The sequence below is a fragment of the Mauremys reevesii genome, linkage group 11 (assembly GCF_016161935.1).
Source record: "Mauremys reevesii isolate NIE-2019 linkage group 11, ASM1616193v1, whole genome shotgun sequence".
Classification (NCBI taxonomy): domain Eukaryota; kingdom Metazoa; phylum Chordata; order Testudines; family Geoemydidae; genus Mauremys; species Mauremys reevesii.
Genome location: NC_052633.1, coordinates 68,050,265 through 68,073,242, shown reverse-complemented (window position 1 = coordinate 68,073,242; position 22,978 = coordinate 68,050,265). Strand labels below are relative to the sequence as shown.

At 42.8% G+C, this 22,978-nt stretch overlaps 1 protein-coding gene across 10 annotated transcripts in view; it reads right to left on the bottom strand.

Annotated features, from left to right (window-relative positions):
* The window catches only part of CLASP1 (cytoplasmic linker associated protein 1), a 261,914-nt gene that overhangs the window by 36,751 nt on the left and 202,185 nt on the right, over nucleotides 1–22,978 (bottom strand). For 9 of the 10 annotated variants that reach the window (XM_039493735.1, XM_039493738.1, XM_039493736.1 and 6 more), the window contains 2 exons: nucleotides 5,553–5,696; nucleotides 3,850–3,956 (listed from right to left, as the gene is read on the bottom strand). In XM_039493735.1, coding sequence (XP_039349669.1) covers nucleotides 3,850–3,956; nucleotides 5,553–5,696 — 251 coding nt within the window. Of the gene's footprint in view, nucleotides 1–3,849; nucleotides 3,957–5,552; nucleotides 5,697–11,644; nucleotides 11,741–22,978 lie in introns of all 10 variants that reach the window. The other variant, XM_039493734.1, reaches the window with a different exon arrangement.

Here is a 22,978-nt window from a genome sequence, read left to right as displayed (position 1 = left end):
AATGGGATTGCTAGCCCCTTGGATGTACATATGACTATATATGCCTTGGATGTACATATGCCTAGAAATCTACATTTTCAAGTCAAATCCAGATGTAATTTTCAAAATCAAAGCTGCTGGTAGGAATTGAGGCTAATATTTCAAGTAGTTGCACTTAAGCTGCTAATGCAAAATATGCAGTGATGCACACACAAGCAGGTGAATGGAACAGAAGGTGAAGCAATGGCAAACTGCATATGTAACTGAGGTGCAATCCTTTGAAAATATAACCCTTACCCCTTAGAGACAAACTTATTTTTAAACTACAGGGATGTGTGGGAATAGTAGAAATCCTTCTCTTTGGATATTTCTACCCAAATGGCTCAACCTTTTTTATTGAAAAAATTTGCTGAATTTCAAATCAAAGGACAGTTTTAATCTTCTAAAATTTAGAGGTTGTATCAGAGACATTGACACAATGAAAAAACGAGGAGTTCTCATTGTTTTTGCTGATACAGACTAACACAACTATCACTCTAAAATTGACACAATGGTAACTATACCAGTGCCATTCATGCTGGTATAATGAGTTGTAATCACTTTCCATAATCTGTTAGCACTTTTTTCCAAAACTTAAATCACTCTTGTTCTACAGATTTTAAAATGGCTTCTAAGGCAGTTTCTTCTTCCACTTCTCATTTAAATGTTGCTCTTGGATAGCTAAACAAAATGAGGAAATTAAGCACAATATTTTTAAATGAATCAAAGTTCTTACTCTCCATGTTTCCAAGATCTATATGAAAATTTGAAGGAATTACTGTTCCAAAGGAAAAAGGCCTCCAGAATTCTACACAGTGACAGGAAATGCTTCCTGATACAGAAGTGTGTCTTCCAAGATCATATGCGCTCTCTAGCTGTACCTAGAGAACATGGTAGATGGAAAAAAAAAAAGTCTACAGACACTTAACTTGAAACCCAGGAAAATGGACATTTTGAGGCACTGGAAATAGTTGAGCACCATTTCTATAAAATCATATAAGAGGATCTGAAATTAGAAGAGGTAACAAGGCAAGTACTAACGGAGGCAAACAAAAAGACAAACGAAATGGCAACAAATGAAGTGGCGAATATCGGCTGTTTTATAAAGGCCAAAAACAAAACAGACATAGTAAAATGTCACGGATTTAAAAGTAGCTGCTGCATGCAAGTACTACCAATGACTTTGCATTTTGAACCACATAGACACAGAGATCTTTGACTATAATTTCCCATGTCAGCGATTCAAAATCTTAACATCCCAGCAAGGAGAAGAGGAAGCACTGCAACTAGGATCGTCTGTCTGAAGTGAAATCCTAGTACTTTTATTAGTGAAAATTCCCTGTTGAAAAAACACTTCACAGCCTTAACCCCGTATTTGATGACTCAATCTAGTCTTGCAAGCTCTAAGGCTGGCTCTGTAGTGAAGCAGATTTAAGGATGTGAAAATATGTTTAGATACCCTGAAACTTTTGGCCTTCAGAATACACATCTTCTCGAGATGTTGCTTGGATCTGGGTGACAAAACTACCCTGATACCTGTAAGATTAACTAGTCATATGACTCCTGTCATAAGGGGACTCAGCAACAGAAGGACGTCTTGTGACAACACTTATGGGAACCAAAAATGTGCCCAGTATAGTGGGGCAATTGCCCTACTCCGATAATCAGGGGTTAAAAGCAGCCAAGCTAGGCTGACTGGGGAAGCAGCCACAGCTGGGGCCAGCTCTACTAGGGCCCAGCTGGCCCTGATAAGAGGGCTGTGGGCCAGAAGCTGAAGGAGTCTCTCTCCAGTGGTGGAGAGAGAAGGACCTAGCTGCCTGGGAGTGTGCTAGAGGTAGAGAAGTGCTGGGGAAAGGCAAGAGGAGCTGGGGAGCTCCAGCTTGGCAACTCCGCAGGCTGCAGGCCCTGTGCAAGGCCTACAGAGGTGCTACAGCTGCAGAGGTGCCGCCTGGGGTTAGACAAAGGCAGCAGGTCCAACCTCCCCTTGCCAATGATGAGTGGTTTACAGACTGCAGTCTGCCCAGTGAGCGGGGGGCTAGATGACAAGGTGGGGATAGAGGGTTGGGGGTTCCCCTGAGAAGGGAGACCCAGATGGTGGGTTACTGCCGGGGCAGAACCCTGAGGAAAGAGGGGCACTGGGGTCCGGGAGGAACATGGGGGCCAGTGGCAGGCGAGACACCGGTCAGGAGGAGGCGTGCCATATGCAGGAGAGCTAATTCCCAAGATGACCAGCAAGAGGCACCACACCGGTGAGTCATCGCTTCACTACACCATCAGGTTGTGTAAAGCAAAAAAAATGGAGAATTACAACACACCATTCTGTTTGAATCTATATCTCCTCTTGTCCAGGGTGTTTGCTACCAGATCCCAGAAGGATCTAATATCCTTCTGGGATCTGGTAGCAAACACCCTGGAGCATGCTGGAGCATCAGGCCAGTTGTGGTTATATCTCCATGGAAACACTTAATAGCACAGCAGTAGCTTACAATGGCTTTGACATCAGTACATTACGAATTAACACTGTTCCCCTCTTGCACGTTTAAAGTTTCTATACACAGAGCCTAGCAGCAACATTCATGCTCTTCCATGGCTGAGCACCCTCCTTCAAACCCCCACCCCACCCTGCCTCCTTCCCAACTGCCTGACCCCATCAGTACAATACTGGACTTCCAGAATTCAGTCTTTCTTAATGGAATCACATCCTTCTAGGCAACATGCCATATAGCCAGGCATACTGTTCAAGCAGCCATTGCTGCCCTGAACCTAAGCACACCAACTCTTTGAGGGTGTTTGAAAACCAAACCAGGACCCAGATTCAAATAGTGTGGTTTGAATCGATCTCTAGCTATTAGACTTGAACTTTGAACACAGATGTGTGATTCTGTGGAGGGTTGGTTGCAGGGGTGACTATGTATTTTGCTGCCCCAAGCATGGCAGTCAGGCAGCTTTCGGCGGCATGCCTGCTGGAGGTCCGCCGGTAACGCGGATTTGGCCGCATGCCTGCGGGAGGTCCACCGGTCCCACGCCTTCAGCGTACCCGCCACCAAATTGCCGCCGAATCCGTGGGACCGGCGGACCTCCCACAGGCATGTGGCCGAATCCGCGTTACCAGTGGACCTCCCTCAGGCAGGCCGCCGAAGGCAGCCTGACTGCCGCCCTCATGGCAACCGGCAGGCCACCCCCCACGATTTGCCGCTGCAGGCACGTGCTTGGTGCGCTGGTGCCTGGAGCTGCCCCTGGTTGGTTGTGAAGGAAAATGCATATAAGATTTATGTTCCACTTCCACTATCACATATATAGAAGTCAAATACTCACCATGCATTATGATGCTTTGTGTATGCATTTGTCAAACACTGCTGAATTGAACAAATCTACCATATAATACTCTTGCTTTTAATCATCTTATTTGAAGAGTCACACTTTAGAGACACACATTTAATACTGACAGGTTTCAGAGTAGCAGCCGTGGGTCATTACACCAATTGAATCTATTTCCCTATGTTAAGTTCTCCTCACACCTTCTATGGGCCATCTTAATTATCACTTCAAAAAGTTTTTTTTTCCTCCTGCTAACGATAGCTCATCTCAATTGATTAGACTTTTCCTGTTGTTATGCATACTTCCACCTTTTCATGTTCTCTGTATGTATAAATATCTCCTGTCTGTGTGTTCCATTCTATGCATCCGAAGAAGTGAGCTTTAGCTCACGAAAGCTCATGCTGAAATAAATTTGTTAGTCTCTAAGGTGCCACAAGTACTCCTGTTTTTTTTACATTTAATACTGAAACACTGGAAAATGCTGTCAGTACTTTAATTAAACGGCTGCATTACCTTGGAGACAGTCCACCATGGGAACAGTTGGTAGGGGAAGTTAAGGGGCTGGTCCTGCTGCTAGAGTGCCGCGAAGGAGTCCGACCAATAGTATTGCTAGGAGAACCCTAATACAGAAGCAGGAAGAAGAGGATTAGGGAAATGTTAGTGTACACAACAGATGGAGACAAAAATAAAATGGGCCCAAATTACGCTTTCATTTACACTGGGCAAGCTTGATGGATGAAAATCAGGACAGGATTCGTCCCGTTCTGATTTTAGGTTGTGCTATCACTCTCTGTGTTATCGACAGGAATCGACTGCAATAAGATTAAGTGAAGGTCTAAACAAAAGCAGGGTTTGGCCCAATCTCATTAGCAAGTTCCAATCTTTTCTCGCCTAGGAAAGCCACCCTTTCATAGCTCTGTTCAGTGTGGGTTCCAGCCAAGATACACATGTTCTTGTTGGACCTATGTTTCAGAATCCACACATGCAAGAGGTGTAAACATGTTTTGGGTGAGCTTTGAAAAATTTGGCCCATGCAAAGAGAACGAACTGCACATTCAGCCAAGTTACCATGGAACTCACATTTAAAAAAACATATTTGATTCTCTGTCCTGCTGTTCCTAAAGCTGTCTTGCCAGAGAAGTAGTTTATCAAGTTATTCAACTTCTGAAACACAATTCTTTCTATTACAGGGTATGGAGATCATTATTCTGATCATTTAAAAGTCATGTTAATACATTTATTATTTTTATAGTCTGGAATGTTTTTGGATTTTGTTTGGTAACAAGAGAAACAAGTGTAAGATAATAATTTAGAGCCTCATTTTCTACTGCTTTGCAGAGTCATTTATACCATTGCAACATGGGTAAAAATGTTTCCATTCTGATTGTGTAGCATTAGACACACAAGGTGCAAGGCACTAGAGAATGCCGCCAAGAGCACAGGTGTGTTCAGCACCTTCTTCCTGAGGGTCTGATCCTGCAGCTCTTGCTCAGGCAAGACTCCCATTGAACGTAAGGGGTGTGCAAAGACTGCAGGACTTGACGCTATCTGAATTACACAGGATTTCTGTACAAATATGTTGTTACAGTCAAGAGGAATTGCAGCAAAAACTATTCTGGTAAATGCTGAACTGAGAAAAAAAGAATGTAGAGATTTACCAAAAAATTCCCTACTTTTTCCTTCAATAGAATAAAAATATTTAAAGGCTTCATGTAGAATCAAAGTAGAGGAGCACTGGTTAGAGATGGAAAAAACCTACTGGATCAAAGTTCAAATTCCCTGATGGAGAACATAAGATATTAAACGGATTTCAATGGCAGTGCTGAGCACAGAGCGTTTGCAGAATCAGGCCCTTGATCCTAGCTAAAAGCTCAAGATAAATACTTCCAGTGGGGTTTTCAAAAGCAACTTAGTAACTTAGGAGCACAAGTCCCGTTGACTTTCATATGCTCCTAAGTCACTTAGTCTCTGTGCTGGCAGCACACAGATCAAACCTCAACAGAGCTGGCAGGGTTGTTTTAAGGGTCACTTCAACAAAATGTCAAACAGACATTTCATTTCCAGGAGAAAGTGAACTTCATTAAATCTACTGTGGCATAACGCTGCTAGCAGGACTCCAGGCATGCTACTGAACATCTGAAACAGCTGTTCATCAGTGAAGTGAAGTGTTGTCTTCTGCAACTCTCCTATGGACATCAGCTGCATAAGCATCTCACCACGCTAGTGTTACTGGAGTTCTTGAGATGGTTGTGGAGGAGCTTGGTAGCACCGTCTTGGAATGTTTTTGGCAAGGCACCAAGTAACATGGTAAACTCGGGAGTGTTCAGTTCAAACAGTGAAATCAGGACTATTTGTGCTGCCTAGAAAGAAGACAAAAAGGTAAAAGCATCCATCAGTTTATCTGTTCAGAGAGTTAGAACAGTCTGCATTCTAGAAAGGATCCTTGCAGTAAATGTTACAGATTTTTCATTTAAACAGAAAATTACCATGAGAGACAGACACATTTCTAACACACAGCAAGGAAGCACTGGTGAAACGAACCCTTTAGCAGTTATGCTTATAATGTATTTTTAGATGGACATTATTTATTTTCAGGCTTAAAAAGCTGCTCGTAGTTACAGTAATAAAGCCTTACGGTTCCTTCCTGCCCTGCAGGGTGTTTCCATTGAACACCACCAAGTTGCTGCTAGAAACAAAAGAAACCAAAAACAAAACAGAGACTTCTTTCAGAGCAGAGTAATTTTAAGACTCCGATACTGTAGCTTCTTATATTAGTCTGAAAGGGACTAATGCTCTCTCCACCCAAGGGATCCACAAATCTGATACATCAGATAGAGAACCCCTGCTTTGTCCTTCACATATTAACCCTTAACTCCTGACGCCCTGTATTGCAGCTACCAGCCCAGGCTCCTTCAAAGCCTAACAATGACACAGAGAGAGAGGAATCCTCTTCCCCCTACTGGGTGTAGCATCTGCAGCTCCCTCACAGTCGATGGGTGAAATCCTGGCCCCATTGAAGCCAATGGGAATTTTGCCATTGGCTTCAATGGGGCCAGGGTTTCACCCCATGTGCCTAAGAAGTCTAGAAGAATCATTTCCAAGAAAAAGTGAACTTCATGAATTCCACGTGGAAATGGAGAATGCTGGGCAGAAATGGCTTTTAATGGGAATGTGTACAGTGTAAATAATTGCTAACAATCAGCAGCAGAACTGCACAAAAATTACACCGTCACATGTCTCGCATTGATATGGCCTAGGACTGTACAACCAGTACAAAATGCTCCAATTCATCTTTCTCTTCCCTTGTTCGCTTTAGGGAAGCGTGAAGTGGTCTTATAATTACTGATTCAGCACCACAGAAGAAAACAACTACAAAGAAGCTGAAGCAATGAAGGACCTCTAAAAAAAAATGCTTGGCAGCAGCATGTTCTCCAGCCTGTTGTTAGCTCTACACACGACTAATCTCCAAAGTATTTATCTGGATAAAGGGCAGTAGTTTAGGCTCACAAGCCAGATTACATGGGCTTTGATTGACAAAATTGTACACAGACTCTGCAATCGCAGACATTTGGTTTAGAAGCTTTCTGGAATCTCCTTAGACTTCCTAAAAATGAAGAACATTTTTAAAGGAGTTTAAAAAACAAACTCATGTATTCCATTACTTTGATGGTAACTGCACTTTCCATTGCTTCAGCTGATTCAAAACAGAGGATATCAGTTTTAGGAAATTGAGTATTTTAAAATTTGCAATAATTAAGTGTATTCAGTTTCTTATGAAGTGGAATCCGTTGGTAGAGAAGGAAAATGGGTACACAGAAACCCTTCCATAGCTAAACAGAATGAAAATACTCCATTGTTTCAGTGTGAAAACTATAATTCTAGTTTTCTTACCTCTCCATTCATTAGTCTTAGAACTTAATAATAAGGCCCTGCATTAAAAAAAGCACTTTTTATCTGTAGATCTCAAAGTGCTTTTTAAAGGTGGGGAAACAGCAGCATCTCCATTTGACAGATGCAGAAACTGTGGTCCAGAGAGTTGAAGGGGCTTTCCCAGGATTGCCCAGCAAGTCTCCGGCAGAGCCAATGAACAAAGGTCTCCTGCTTTCAGTTCCATGTGCTAACCAAAGACAATGCTGGCTCCTGAAAAAATTCCCATTCACTTCAACACAAGCATGGCCTGCAGTTAATTACTTGAAACTAAGAATCCCAGGGTATGGAAGCGGGGGGGGGATTATTTTCCCTTGGTACTTTCCTCTCCGAAAATCCTAACTCCAGACTCATCCTCCTCTGATTTTCAATCAACTGTACCAGAGAGTCTCCTTATCCTGTACCCAATGGGGGACACGTTTTGTTGTCTGTCCTGGTACCTTTAATTTTCATCAACATATTTTCTGAAATGAAAACATTACTGCAAAAAAAAGATCCCAAAACAGAATAGTCACCATGCAGAATTGAATGAAATGATAATCATGACAAAATACACACCTCTTCATGAAATCATGCATACCCCCGGATTATTAATTTAGTGGTTAAGAAATCTACACGCAGTCACTAGCGCAACTTGACAAGCGAACCTCAACTTCAGTGAGACTTGAAAATGAGGGGACTTGAGCGACGTTCTCAGGATAAGAACCTTTTTAAAAATAATTTGAAGTGGATTTTCAATGCCTGATCCTGCAGTCCTAACTCAGACAAAGCACCAGCTGAAATTAATGGGTGTTTTGCCTGAGTCAGGACCACATGACCAAATCTATAAACATTGCTTCTCAATGTCTGTTAAGCTACACTTGGAACGTGCTGCTCTATGGACTTCTCTCACCACATACCTCTTTCCATGGTAGGCTTATTTCCTACATAAATTGGGCCTGCTCCTGCCATCATTCAGTGCCTGGAGCATCCCCTGACGTCAATAGGAATTTCAGGAGGTAAACAGGAAGCTACTCAAAGACTGGGTCCAAATTTAGGGCCAGACTGTGCCTGGACCTTGGACAGGTGCGCAAGGCACGAGAAGGAGGGGAAGGATGCAAGAAGCCTTCCCATCCTTCCTACCCCTAGTGCATGGGCCAGGCACAACAGCAGTCCTTGAGCTCTCCTGCGTACAGAGAATGCTCTCTCTCAACGCCTCCAGGGCAGGAAGGAGTTGAAGCCATAGCAGAAGGGAGTGCAAACTTCTGTGGGTTATGTGACAGGCATCTTCCCCTTGTGTTCTACAATGCTCCAAGAGGCATCATGCTTCTCTGAGGCACAATCCTTATTAGAGCTCCATCGGGGACAGTGTGGCTTTGCTTCATCCCAACATGTACCACTGCCTCATAGGCACAATTTGACTCTAATGCAGCAGTTTTGAGGACACAGATGTGCTGCAGACAAGTCCTGCTCCCAAGGTCATTGGAAATTTGCCATTGGCTCCTTCTCCTTTGCATTTACTATGATCTACGTCAGGGGTTGGCAACCTTCAGCATGCGGCCCATCAGGGTAATCCACTGGCAGTCTGGGAGTCATTTTGTTTACATTGACAGTCCGGAGGCACGGTCCCCCGCAGCTCCCAATGGCCGTGGTTCGCTGTTCCCGGCCAATGGGAGCTGTGGGAAGCGGTGACCAGCACGTTCCTGCAGCTCCCATTGGCCAGGAATGGCGAACCGTGGCCTCTGGAAGCTGTGAGGGGCCGTGCTTGCAGACGGTAAATGTAAACAAAACATCTCGCAGCCTGCCAGCAGATTACTCTGATGGGCCACGTGTCGAAAGTTGCTGACCCCTGGCATAAGTGTTCAGAAAAGACTTCCAGTATTAGGTACGCAAATGTCCATTTGGTGGCTTTATTGCTTTCTGCCAACTGGACATCTAACCAAGGGTAACATTTGGCCCAAGGGGGTTGTATTTATATGTGGCACAAAAAAATGCTTTAGAACGATACACCCTATTCCTGAGGTGTGACACAACTAACAAGTACTCCTTTCAAAATACAAACTACCACCAGCAAATGGTGGTTCAGTAAAGGCACTGGGACAGTCCTACGGCTCTGTGGTTTTTATTTCAACCTTATTGTGGGAGAGGCAACTTTTTTTAAACAATACTCACCCACAACCTAGGTTCCCTCTAAAGCTGTGCAGTTGCCTATTAAGCCCCTTGCAGGGGCTCAGGGCTGTGACAAGGAGAGATGCCTTTCCCTCAGCATGGACCTGCTGTGGCAAGGAGAGGCACCCTCCCCCTCCCCAACCCCCGCCAGCCCACTGCTCCTTCCCAGCGGTCCCAGCACAGACCTGTCCTGGGCTTGCTATGGCAGGGGGAGAGGAGCCCCTCCCTCGGCCTGGACCAGGCTCGCTGGAGCTGCTGCAGCCAGGAAAAGCACCTCTCCCCTTGCCCTGGAGCTGCTGTGGTGAGAGAGGGCTGGGGGGAGTCTTCTCTCCCCACCTCAGCCCTAGGGCAGCCTGCACCCCAAACCCCTCATCCCCAGCCCCACCCCAGAGCCCGCACCCCACAGCCAGAGCCCTCACCCCCCCTCGCACACCAACCTGCTGCCCCAGCCCTGGGTGCCCTCCCACACTCATATCGGTGCGCATAGCAAAATTCATTCCACACATGGATGTAAAAAATTAGCGGGAACACTGCCCACAACTATTTTTAAATGTACTTGTTGGTTTGTTTACTGCAGGAGTAAATTGCAATGCAAACCAGGGTTCTGTCTCTTTAGCTGGGATTTTCTGTCCAAGATTCAAAAGACAATGTTCTGCCCATGCTCCAGCCAAACCAGTGGCCCAGCTCGCATTGACTCCAACAGCAGCAGGGTCCAAGCAGGCCTAAAGTTCAGTACTAACTGTCACAGCACTTCCTGATTCAACCTAGCAGAGCCTTCCAGCTGGGCTGTGGGTGCAATTTTTCTCTTAGATTTGAAGGGGGCAGAAGCAGGACTCCGAAATCTTTCTGGTAATCAGATATATACTAGCTTGAAAACACATATCAAAATGAGTGTGCTTTCATTGATCTTTAACTACTGTAATCTTAGAGTCCAGTTTTTCAAAAGTGACTAGTGATTTTGAGCATTTCAGTTTTTGGGTGCCCAACTTGAAATGCCTTAAAGGGGTAGATTTTCAAAGGGGTGCCCTTATAGGGTGTCTCAAGTTGAGCACCCAAATCTTGTTACTTTTGAAAATCTTGGCCCTAATCACTAACCACTGGACAGTCATTAAATGGATAACAGTCAACAAACACACAGGCAGATTAATTCTGTGCTTGCGTCACAAGCATTGCCCATGCAATACTCATGCTGAGGATAGAAAAGAGGGTGTGTTATATGAATCTTCCCTCGCCTATGTGCCCCTGGCTTCTGACATTGCATCAGCATTGTGCAAACTCAGCACATCTCCTGTCAGGGCCATCTAGATATTAGGGGTCATCTCTTAATGGGCCAAATTCTCTGCTGCTTTAAACAGCAACAGCCGCCATGAAGTCAATGCCTGCTTATGTTAGTGGGGGGACCTGACTCCATGTCGTGATGCTGGATCACTCAATAGGGATGTGTTACTTCCTTCATTCCCTCCATAATTATACCCTTACATGTTCCATAAGCTTTTGGCTGCTCACAAAGTGGACTGACTCAAGCCACTGCTGAGCTGAGGATCAACTTCTGCAAAGACCTTGCTATCCAGCAGCATCATATGACATGAATATTAATACTCAACGTCCCATTTTACACTAAGAGGAGTTGGTTGGTTGGCGAGCCAGATTCACTAAATTCCTATGTCCCTTACAATCTAGTTGAAATATATGAAGTTACAAGTTTGGCAACTTTCAAGTTACAGGAAATGTCACGATCACATAAGAGAATGAATTCATTTTAGGAAGGGAGTAGAATCAGTGTCCTGAGCTTAATATGAGTGACTTGAAAGTCTATCCAGCCAGCTCATATAGAAAATTGCAGTTAGTCTGATCCCCAGTAGCCATATCAGACCCTTAGAGCCGTCAGCAGCAGGGTTAGGTCGCTCTAACTTATGCTGGGGATTAGCCTGACCCAAAGGCTGCCCAGAATAAGGGAAGTGAAAACACCACCTTTGAGCCCACTCTCCTGAGTTGTGCACTTCTCAACCACAGCCAACAACCTGGGCCAGACTTATCCTTTTAGACAATAGGGTTAATAGAAAGACACACTAAAACCAAACTATTATTTCACATACACACACATATGAATGAGGCATCGCTTTTTCAGGCATCCAGTTAATGTCTCTTTACACAGTTAAACTGTATTAGAAATCTAAACTGCAAACAGCAAGTGTATGTTGTGATTAGTGTACATCTGTACAGTGTCGTCTACCTGTTTACATTTCTCTTCCAAGTTTCCTTCACCAGGCCCTGAGGAGGCTGTAGTTGATCTAGCTGGCAAATCCTCACCTACCCAACTATGCATACTCTGGATTCAACAAATAGGAAATGTGTTATTATTTAATAAGGAAGCACAAGATTTTTAACAACGAGCATCTAAATGCAATATATATTTCAGCTTCTTGCATCAGATGCATCTTCAGTACGGTTTGCTTTCCTAATTTGGGATTAATAAGAAAACATATTAATATTTGAATCAACCAGCAGGAAGATCCTAGTCAATGAAATCACCGGGGTTAAATCTAACTTGCCTTAGATCTCTGGCTCTGCAGCACTAGTTAATTTTTTCCAAATCCTGTTATAACAACCCTTAGCGCTCACCTATGAAGATGTAAAGCACTGCATATGTTCAGACATTAACTGATTAAACCCTGCAGCCACCATTTGTTAAGTGTGATTATCACTCTTACAGACAGCAAAACCAATAGACAGAGATTTAGGTGATATGGTCAAGTTCAGTGTCAGTTTAGAACTTGAGAATTCCTGACTCTCCGTCTTGCGATGAGTCTAGTAGCCCAATGTTCTGTGCAAATGCATCGTACAGTGTGCATCAGGCTGTGGGAATGGCTACCAGTTCTACACTCCCACTGCACATTACTGTTTTATTCTTAATTTTGCCAAAAATGATAAAATTGCATGTGTGTTTCTCTTTTCACCACCCAAGTGTAAGGCAAGTGGGTACATTTCCATTTTAAACAACCTAAGATATATGGGTGCAGGAATCTCTGTCTACTGTTATAGACTTAAATAGCTTAATTTGTATGGAATTGTTCTCTACCAGTGATCATGCAGAATCCACATGAGGTATTAGGCTACAGCAGTTTTGCATTAGGCTGTTTTCACTAGCAAGTATATTTGGATAAAGCCATGTTGGTATCAGCTCCACATCAGAGAAGGCTCTTGCATTAACTCTCTCACTCACTTCCAACTGGAATGGTTTGCAGGCCTTAATTGAGGCTCACTTAAGTAGGGTTTTGGACAGATGATTTAGCATTCTGGGGATATGATGCAGAACCCACACCCCTTGACCAAACTGACCCACACTTGTTTTCCCAAGTATGCTGCCTTTTGGGTTCCAGAATCTGAAGGCTACAGGAACAGTTGGATGGGAGAAGAACTCTGAAGACTCCACGTTAAGCCCTTCAGTTCACAACCCACTTAAGTCTCTTGACCAGCTAGCACTTACGAATCAGATTGTACAATGTTCCCAAAGACTTCAATTACAAGACTCTGTTTATACCCAGAATCTGCAAAGTAAAAACTACTTTTTACACAAATGTATATATATTCAGATGTAAATACACACTCACACACACAGAGAGACCAAATCCAGATTCTATATAGAGAATATTGATATTATATATACACATCATATACTTGTACATATGTGTGGGAATAGTTATATATCTGTCATGTATTAGTGTGTATTCACACTCTCATACATACAAACATGATGCCTGCACATACATTATATTAAGCAATTTCTTCCTGTCTCAGAGAACAGACATCTGGTATACTAGCTCTAAACTGTAAAATATTTTATTTTACTTAAATACCACCCTGTAATTAAAACAACTGTTTGTTGAATAAAACTGCTTTCAAGCCAAGGGATCCCAAAGTACCATAAAAATCCATAACGGTCATTTTAAGGAAATGATTTACTCTAGGGACTTTGCTATCCAAAAAGCCCTAAAATTTTCATCTGTGAGCCTATGAATGTTAGAAAATCGGTTTCTTACAGAGTGGACAATAAAAATATTTGGCCTCACACGGCAATCCTGCCTCAAATTCTAAACAAACAGAAAATGACCACATTTCTGGAAACAAGACTGAGTACACGGAGATCTTTATTTTCTAACAAGAATAAAGGAAATCAAGTAAAAATAAATGCCAATTTTGAAATTTTTATTATAGATTTTCTCCCTCAGTTGTTTGTAAGTATAGGGATAATGCTGAGGTCATGGAAAATGGTTAGTCTTCGCACTCGTACACCTTGATTTCTTTAAAAGACCTGCATTACAAGGTGGATCTCAGCGACACAGTCACAGTACTAATTTAGTCCCCATACGGTCTTGATGGAATCCCAAAACCTGATTCTCCATTGCTGAACTCTTCGTATAGCCAATGACACATGGACAGGGTGGGTCTCGGAACATTACCAAACCAGAGCTCCTGGGTCACTCACAGCGTGTTTGCATTTTACACAGGGGTAAATGTCTGCACAAGATGTAGGGCAGTGAAGAATTGGGCCCAAAAATTGAACTAGAGCTCCAAGGAGAACAGGTCTTAGGGTCCATTCTGACAATGTGCAGAAGTCCATGGCAGTTGAGAGTGATCCATACATCAGGTCCTTTATAGTAATTCATAGCACTAAATACTGGTGTATAAATTGCCTCTCTTTGCAAAAAAAAAGTGCATGTGTACCAAGTGTGTGTATACATCCTGCATTTGCGCACAAAAAAAGAAGTACCTGCACACACACAGGAACTGCCCAAATCGTGCAGGCACAATGTCACTACCCAGAGGTGAACATCTCACATTTGGTGCTAGTACAACAGTGTGCAGTGGTCTTATTTGTTTAGCACCAACAACGTGCATCTGTGGTAGCTTCTTGGAAATCCAATTTGAACCCTCAGAGCAGCATTAAAAAAAAAAATCCGCCTTTTATTAAAAATCCGCCAATATTCTTTTATCTTGTTGCTACCTCAAAAGTCCAAGACTATCACTAGCTGTTGCTCAGTAACATGTCCAGGGTGCATGCCACAATTATAGTTCATTAAAAGCCTTCAGAGACTCCTTTTCAGCAGAGCTTTTAATTAAGTCACAGCAGTGCTTCATGCAGACCAGGCACCAGACATGCTGCACTTCAGTGGATTTTTGCCAGCCCAATCATGTCTCAAACACAGTCAGAGCAGCACTGTGGAAGCTCCAGGAGTGATTTTGCAGCTTTCGTCCTGTAGTATTGCTACAAAGGAGTCCGTTTGCATTTTTGTAGCGAAGTTTCTTCTTCTGGCCATTGCATGGGTCCTTATATAGCCTACATATTTACTCCCATTTTAAACAGTAATATCTGTATTTTAACCATAATCTCTTTTTTCAAAGTGACAATACCTGTATCTGTTAATATATTGCTTCCTAGACCATAATCTTTAATGGATGACCTCTGTGCACTTCCTTGAGTATTTGCTGGTCTGATATCTTTCTTCTGGATTTATCCTTTTCTCTTGATATAACTTAGAAATGGTTTCCTCTTGTTGCAAAAGCGTTCCACTTGTTCTCAACATCGTATATTACTTTTCATAAAATGGACTCATGTTAGATCCAAGACCTGTGCTCTCTCCCTTGCTCATTCCAAGTGCCTACAAGAATCTTTAATGGGTTTCTGGATTTAATCCATCTCAAAAACTATTTTGGCTTCGAACTTGTTTTAGTTCATATGCACTTGTGAGTGAAGTCTACACCAGCGATGGACCAGCATTAAAACAATTAATATAAGAGATTGATGAAGGCTCTACAGAGAGGTGAATTTCATCTTGGTGTGAGTTCAAGTGATACTACGCGGTCGTTTGTGCTTTTCCACTCTTCTTGCAATGGCTCTGTCATCTCAGTTGAGTCCCATTCTTCTGGGGTCTCCACATAGATTAGCTAGATTGTACCTGGGGGCCCGTGCAGTTGCATCAATGTAGTTGGGGACACTTTGCCCAAAGCTCAGCTTAAAACTAGAGCAGTTGAAAAAGTAGCGTTCCAAGTTCTCAGACACACCAGCAGGAGATGGAATGGTACTGTGTGACACAAGGATGTCACGTAACGTGCCACAATTCCAGGCTTGTACAATAAACCACCTAGATAATCACAATTCATTAGCAGAAATACCCTGGAGACATGTCAGGTAACTGGGAGATTTTCTTCTTTCCTGTGAAGGCAATGGACCAAATCATGGTCCAACTGAAGTTACTGGGAGTTTTATCACTGACATCAAGGCGATCAAGATTTTTATTAGCAGGACAGCAGGCAAAGTGTCACGTAAAGCACTGGCCTGTCACCTTGGGGGGCCTGGTTCCTGTTCAACCTGCAGAAAAACTTGTTTTAAATGCCGTGGTCAATCTGTTTTTGCATACCTTGCCATTGTTCTTCATGGTGTGGGACAACCCCACATTCTGAACTAAACATCTCTGTCCCACGCAAGCCTTCAATACTAGGCTTCTTTACACATAAAATTTACCAGTCACAGGTATTTTTAGTAAAAGTCATAGACAGGTCATGGGCAGTAAACAAAAATTCACTGCCCGTGACCTGTCCATGACTTTTACTATATACCCCTGACTAAAACTTGGGAGAGGGGCATCTTGGGGGCTGAGGGAGTGCTGGGGGCAGCCCGGGTACTCGGGGGGTGGTTTACTGCCCGGCAGGGTGCCAAGGGTGCTTGGGGGTTGGCAGGTTCCCTACCCGGCTTCTGGGAAGCGGCGACGTCCAGCTCCTAGCTCCATGTGCCACCTCCACTCTGCCCCAAGCCCTGGTTCTGCAGCTCCCATTGGCTGGGAACTGTGGCCAATGGGAGCTGCAGGGGCGGTGCCTGACAGCAGAGGCAGCATGTGGAATTAGGAGTTGAGGGAGGGGAATTCCTGTTGCCCTTCTGGGGAGCACCCCCCAGGTAACCACCGCCCCACACCCCAAGCCCCAGTCCCCCACACCCAAACTCCTGCTGCTGGGTGGTGAGGAGGCCGAGACTGCGCCAGCAGCAGCCAGTGCGACTGGCCCAGGGGCTGCCTGAGCTGCTCAGGCGGCTCCTGGGCCAGCACACAGGCTGCCGCAGAAGTCACCAAGGTCATGGAAAGTCACGGAATCCATGACAAACACAGAGCCTTACTGATAAGTTATATACCTAGGGTCAAAATGCCTATCTGCAACCAGTGGTGTAACCGTAGACTTGGATTTGACTCTGGAAATTACAAAACAATTCACTTCATTGTACGTAGAGTATTTTCCCACAGAGGGCCTGATCCTGCAATCCAAATTCAATTGGAGTTTTGCCTGAGTAAGGACTACATGTTAACTCCCCATGAAATATCAGTAATTACATGCTAATGTATTGATAACTGCAATTTATCCACATCACCACTATTTGCATTGTAATTTTATGTCACTTTTCCTGAACGGTAATAACAACATCCAGATCTTAAATAGCACTTTGTCATCGGTAGCTCTTTACAAAGTGCTTTACAAAGGAGTTCAGAATCATAATTCCCATTTCACAGATGAGAAACTGAGGCACAAAGAGGTGAATGACTTGCCCAAGGTCAGGCAGCAGATTAGCAGCGGCCCCCGTAACAGAACCCAGGTCTTCTGAGGCCCAGTCCAATGCTCCATCTACAAGGTCACACTGCTTCTGAATAGTATCACCCAAGCAATGAATTTTAGTGAAACTGACAGTAATTTACATGCTTACATTACAGCCATAGTTTGCCCTCAGATACCCCTGCACAATTCCATTGCATCTGAGGACAAAATCTGATCCATGCTCCACAAAACCCGTTTTACACATAGAGCATGAGCTGTGATACAGAGGATAGTTTTTGTTCTGCACACACTAAATTGCCTTTCACCCCTTTCTAGTATGGTTTCTAGCAAGTTACTCATAGCTCATATGCAGCAGAGTAAATACTCTCTAGTGTTAACAGTCTTCCAAAGCAGGGAAAATATTTACCCCATAACACTCTGGATATCATTGTAGTTCCCCCTGTTTTAAAAATTAAACTTAACTGTTTTGACCATGCACAATTTACTGCCACAGTCAATAGTTTTTCATTGTGGACTGAACATACATTTATTTCCATTTCACTGTGAGGTGGAATCATGACATTTCATAAATACTAATTGGTGTTAACTACACCTTTCTTTAAAGTAGATCACAACTATTTAAAGCTACAGTGGGTCATAAGTTTAGATACAGGTATTACCTACGCACAAGTATAAACCGCCTCTGGAGACAAAGCAGAATGTCTGGAATGTTGGTATGGAAGGTACAGCTTGCTCAGGAAGGACAGGCAGGGAAAATGGAAGGAGGTGTTGCCTCGTATATAAAAGGTGTATACACTTGCACTGAGGTTGAGGTGGAAATAGGAGCCAGACTTGTTGAAAGTCTCTGGGTAAGTATAAAAGGGGTAAAAAACCAAGGGTGATGTCATGGTAGAGGTCTATTATAGACTACCTAACCAGGAAGAAGTGGATGAGGCTTTATTAAACTAACAAAATCATCCAAACCACAGGACTTGGTGGTGATGGGGGTCTTTAACTACCTAGACATCTGTTGAGAAAGTAACACAGCAGGGCACAGATTATCCAATAAATTCTTGGAATGTATCGGAGACAATTTTTTATTTCAGAAGGTGGAGAAAGTCACTGGGGAGAGGCTGTTCTAGATATAATTTTGGCAAACAGGGAGAAACTGGTTGAGAATTTGAAAGTGGAAGGCAGCTTTGGTGAAAGTGACCATGAAATGGTAGAGTTCATGATTCTAAGGAATGGTAGGTGGCAAAACGGCACAATAAAGATAACAGATTTCAAGAAGGCTGACTTTAGCAACTCAGGGAGTTGGTAAACAAGTCTAAAGGGAAAACGATTCAAGAGATTTGGCAGTTTTTCAAGGAGACATTATTAAGGGCACAAGAGCAAACTATCCCACTGCGTAGGAAAGGTAGGACGTATGGCAAGAGACCACCCTGGCTTAACCAGGAGATCTACAGTGATCTGAAATTCAAAAGAGAGTCCTACAGAAAGTGGAAGCTAGGTCAAATTACAAAGGATGAATAAAAACAAATAACACATGTACATAGAGACAGAATTAGAAAGGCCAAGGCACAAAATGAGATTAAACTAGCTAGAGACATAGAGGGTAACAAGAAAACATTCTACAAATACATCAGAAGCATGAGTAAGACTAAGGACAGGGTAGGCCCATTACTCAGTGGGGTGAGAAAGACAATAACAGAACATATGGGAATGGAAAAAGTGTTAAATGCCTCTTTTGTTTCAGTTTTCACCAAAAAAGGTTAGTAGCGATTGGACATCTAACACAGTGAATGCCAATAAAAATGAGGTAGGATCTGAGGCTAAAATAGGGAAAGAACAAGTTAAAAATTACTTAGACAAGTTAGATATTTTCAAGTCACCAGGGCCTGATGAAATACATCCTAGAATACTCAAGGAGCTGACTGAGGAGATGTCTGAGCCATTAGCGATTATCTTCAAAACTCATGCAATACGGGAGAGATTCCAGAGGACTGGAAGAGGGCCGATACAGTGCTAATCTATAAAAAGGGGAATAAGGGCAACCCGGGGAATTACAGACCAGTCAGCTTAACTTCAATACCCAGAACGATAATGGAGCAAATAATTAAGCAATCAGTTTGCAACACCTAGAAGATAATACGGTGATAAGTAACAGTCAGCATGGATTTGTCAAGAACAAATCAGTCAAACCAACCTAACAGCTTTGTGGATGGGGGGAAGCAGTAGATGTGGTATATCTTGACTTCAGTACGGCTTTTGATACTGTCTTGCATGACCGTCTCATAAACAAACTAGGGAAATACAACCTAGCTGGAGCTACTATAAGGTGGGTGCATAACTGGTTGGAAAACCATTCCTAGAAGGTAATCATCAGTGGTTCACAGTCAAGCTTGAAGGGCATATCGAATGGGGTCCTGCAGAAATCAGTCTGGGGTCCAGTTCTGTTCAATATCTTCATCAATGATTTAGATAATGGCATAGAGAGTACACTTATACGTATGCAGACGATGGCGAGCTGGGAGGGGTTAAAAGTGCTTTGGCGGATAGGATTAAAATTCACAATGATTTGGACAAACTGAACAAATGGTCTGAAGTAAACAGGATTAAATTAAAGAAGGACAAATGTAAAGTGCTCCACTTAGGACGGAACCCACCAATTGCACACATATGAAATGGGAAATGACTGCCAGGGAGTAGTGCAGACAGGGATGTGGAGGTTACAGTGGATCAGAAGCTAAATATGAGTCAATAGTGTAACACTGTTGCAAAAAAACCAAACATCATTCTGGGATGTATTAGCAGGAGTGTTGTAAGCAAAACATGAGAAGTAATTCTTCCGCTCTATTCCATGCTGAGACGGCCTCAACTGGAGTATTTTGTCCAGTTCTGGGAGCCACATTTCAGGAAAGATGTGGACAAATTGAAGAAAGTCCAGAGAAGAGCAACAAAAATGATTAAAGGTCTAGAAAACATGACATGAAGGCTTCTTCAATTATTATCCATATTAATTATTTCTATTACACCAGTCAGGGCCCCACTGTGTCAGGACCTATACAATATATAGGAGACATCCCCTGCCCAGTAGCACTTCCCGTCTGAGGCCCTGTCTACATTGGGAGTTTTGTACCAGCGTAGCTACCATGATGTAATTACACCAGTGCAAACCCCTAGTGTACATGCACTGCACCACTGTAATGCGTGACTTGTCCATAGGGAGCAAAAGTTGTTCCCATTACATGGGCTGTGTGAACTGAGCAGATGGTATCAATCCATTTCCTGCTGGACAAATGACCACAACAGTTTATACTAATTACAGCCCTTCTTGGCCGTCTCCAGCATGTAGGCACTTAGTGACTTGGAGACTGAACTCTCCTTGTCATTCTCGAGACGGTCCCCACCACTTCTGGCCGTGGGAAAGTTTGCATTTCAGACATCTGTTCTGTAGCCAGAGAACCTCGGTCTGGCAAGCTGACCCATTTCACGCGCAGTAAATGCACTAAAGGACTGATCTTTTGCTTCACACTCCTTAGGCATGATTCTGCATAAACCATTTGCTGCTGCTAACCAGTGTCACATCCAGAGCCTGCAGTTTTCATGGTGTGCCTCCTGGCATTAATGGGTTATTTATTTATTTATATATAAAGGCATCAGTCCTATTGACAAATCAAGGCACGGATTATATGGGCACTCTGCTCATTTTTAGTAACCAAAAATTAATATTTTGCTTTAACTGGGTAACCTACAATAAAGCTTTTCAGCCAAGTGTAGTAGCCACATATGGGTTTTAATAAAATAGATTCAGGAATCTCAGATCAGCTCCAAAGTAGTGTGACAATTATTAGAGTATTGTTTAGTTAGAATTAACTAGCAGTTGACACAGATCTCTGCAGTAGATGAAGCTATGAACAAACACTTACTCCCAATATACACTGGCTGTATATGTTAACAATACTGGAATCTGACTGTCCTATGCATCCAAATTTTCAGCTGCAGCAGAGAGGCTCCTCTTCAATTTTGCATGCAGCAATGATGACACCTAATGGTGGAAACATTTTTTTCAGCTGTGCAATCCCCAGAGCTTCTGCCTTTCAAGCCATACTTTTAGTAGTTAAACAGAGAGCTACAACTTTACTGAGCTACGAAAGAATTCACTCCAGCACTCCCTCCCTCCCTCTCTCCTGTCACCAAGCAGTAAGTTAATCAGACTGAAACATTTGGGGTTCAGGTGAAGCCCAGGGAACAAGCATGCAGTTTCATTCTTCATTTAATTCTTTCTGATTTAAAATGGATATGTGCATTCCAGGTTGCTTTAGATTTAGTCTGAGGTTTAAAGCCATCATAGCTGCTAGTCAGAGCAGGGATTGTCCTGCTGAAGAAAAGTGTCAACTTGCACTACTGTGAATAATCCCTGAGGGAGTGCTTCTAAAGAAGCTTCTGGCTTGCGCTAGAATGTGTATAACATGGAGGTGAAAACTTTCTTTGGAGATTCCTGACCGATATTCGTGAGCTCTGGTGCATTTGCAGTACCTTTGAGACTCACGGAAGATTTTCAGGAGCATATTAAGGCATACACCATAAGTAATAAACACTCATTTACAAAAGAATTTGCTTATTTACAAGCCAATACTCCCTTTTTAGTGGAGTTATAAAATGCTAAAATATTATTTTGGCATTAATACAACAAATGAAATATTTAAACAATTAAAGGGTCTGCACATTTTAATACTTAGGTGAAATTTCTGGTATCTTTTTGTTCATCTGTGTCTTTCTAGGAACCTACATCTTACATTAAGGGTGCATTGTGATGAACTGCTGATAGGGTGACCAGACAGCAAGTGTGAAAAATCGGAACGGTGGTGGGTGGTAATAGGAACCTATATAAGAAAAAGACTCAAAAATCGGGACTGTCCCTATAAAATCGGGACGTCCGGTCACCCTAACTGCTGAACACCCTCAAACTTCCACTGGGGTTGTCTTAACTAGGAAAAGTGTCTTGAGTTTCAGCTGTGTTTTGCCAACACATTAGCTAACCCCAACCTAAACTTGATCTTTTTCCTAGTGCAGATTCAGGGTGACACTGTTAGCTCAATTTTAGCTTGTCTGTTATCATGCATCTACACTAGGAAAAGCAACAATTTAGCTCATGTTAGCTAAGCCTGACCTAAACTTGACAGCTTTTTCTAGACAAGACATACCAACCAACTTTAATAGGAGTCGAAGGTACTCAGTACCTTAGTGGTATTTTTAAATACTATATCTCAGAGATTATATCCGATTTCATTTGGAGCACATAGTGTACAGAGCACTGGATCTTTAGCTAAATGACCCCCCAAAAAAATTACTTCCCATGTGTCACCAACTGCTTACCAAAATACACACTTGGTCAGTCTACTTTCTCTTTGCATTGTAATGGTGAGTAATTTAATCATTCACCTGCATGACAATCGACTGGAGGAAAATACAGACAAAGATATTTCAAAAACACCTTAGAACGGCTATACTGAGTCAGACTAATGGTCCATCTAGCCTAATATCCTGTCTGTGACAGTGGACAGTGCCAGATGCTTCTGAGGGAATTAACATAACAGGATAATTTTGAGTGATCCATCCCCTGCAGTCCAATCCCAGCAGCTGGAGGAGTAGAGCTACCCAGAGCATGGGGTCGCATACCTGACCAGCTTGGCTAATAGCCATTGATGGACCATGAAGTTATCTAATTCTTTTTTGAACCCAGTAACTTTTGGCCTTCACATGGCAATGAGTTGCACAGGTTGACTGTACTTCCTTTTGTTTCTTTTAAACTTATGTATTGAATAAACCCAACTTGTCAAAGGTTTTGTTTTATCTCAATGGTTACATTGTAGAAACTAAACTAATATAACACTTTGAAAATGTTTTACTTAACATTACAAAATAGATACAGGGGAAGGAAAAACAAACAAACAAAAACCCTTACAAATTGCCTAACCATGCAATT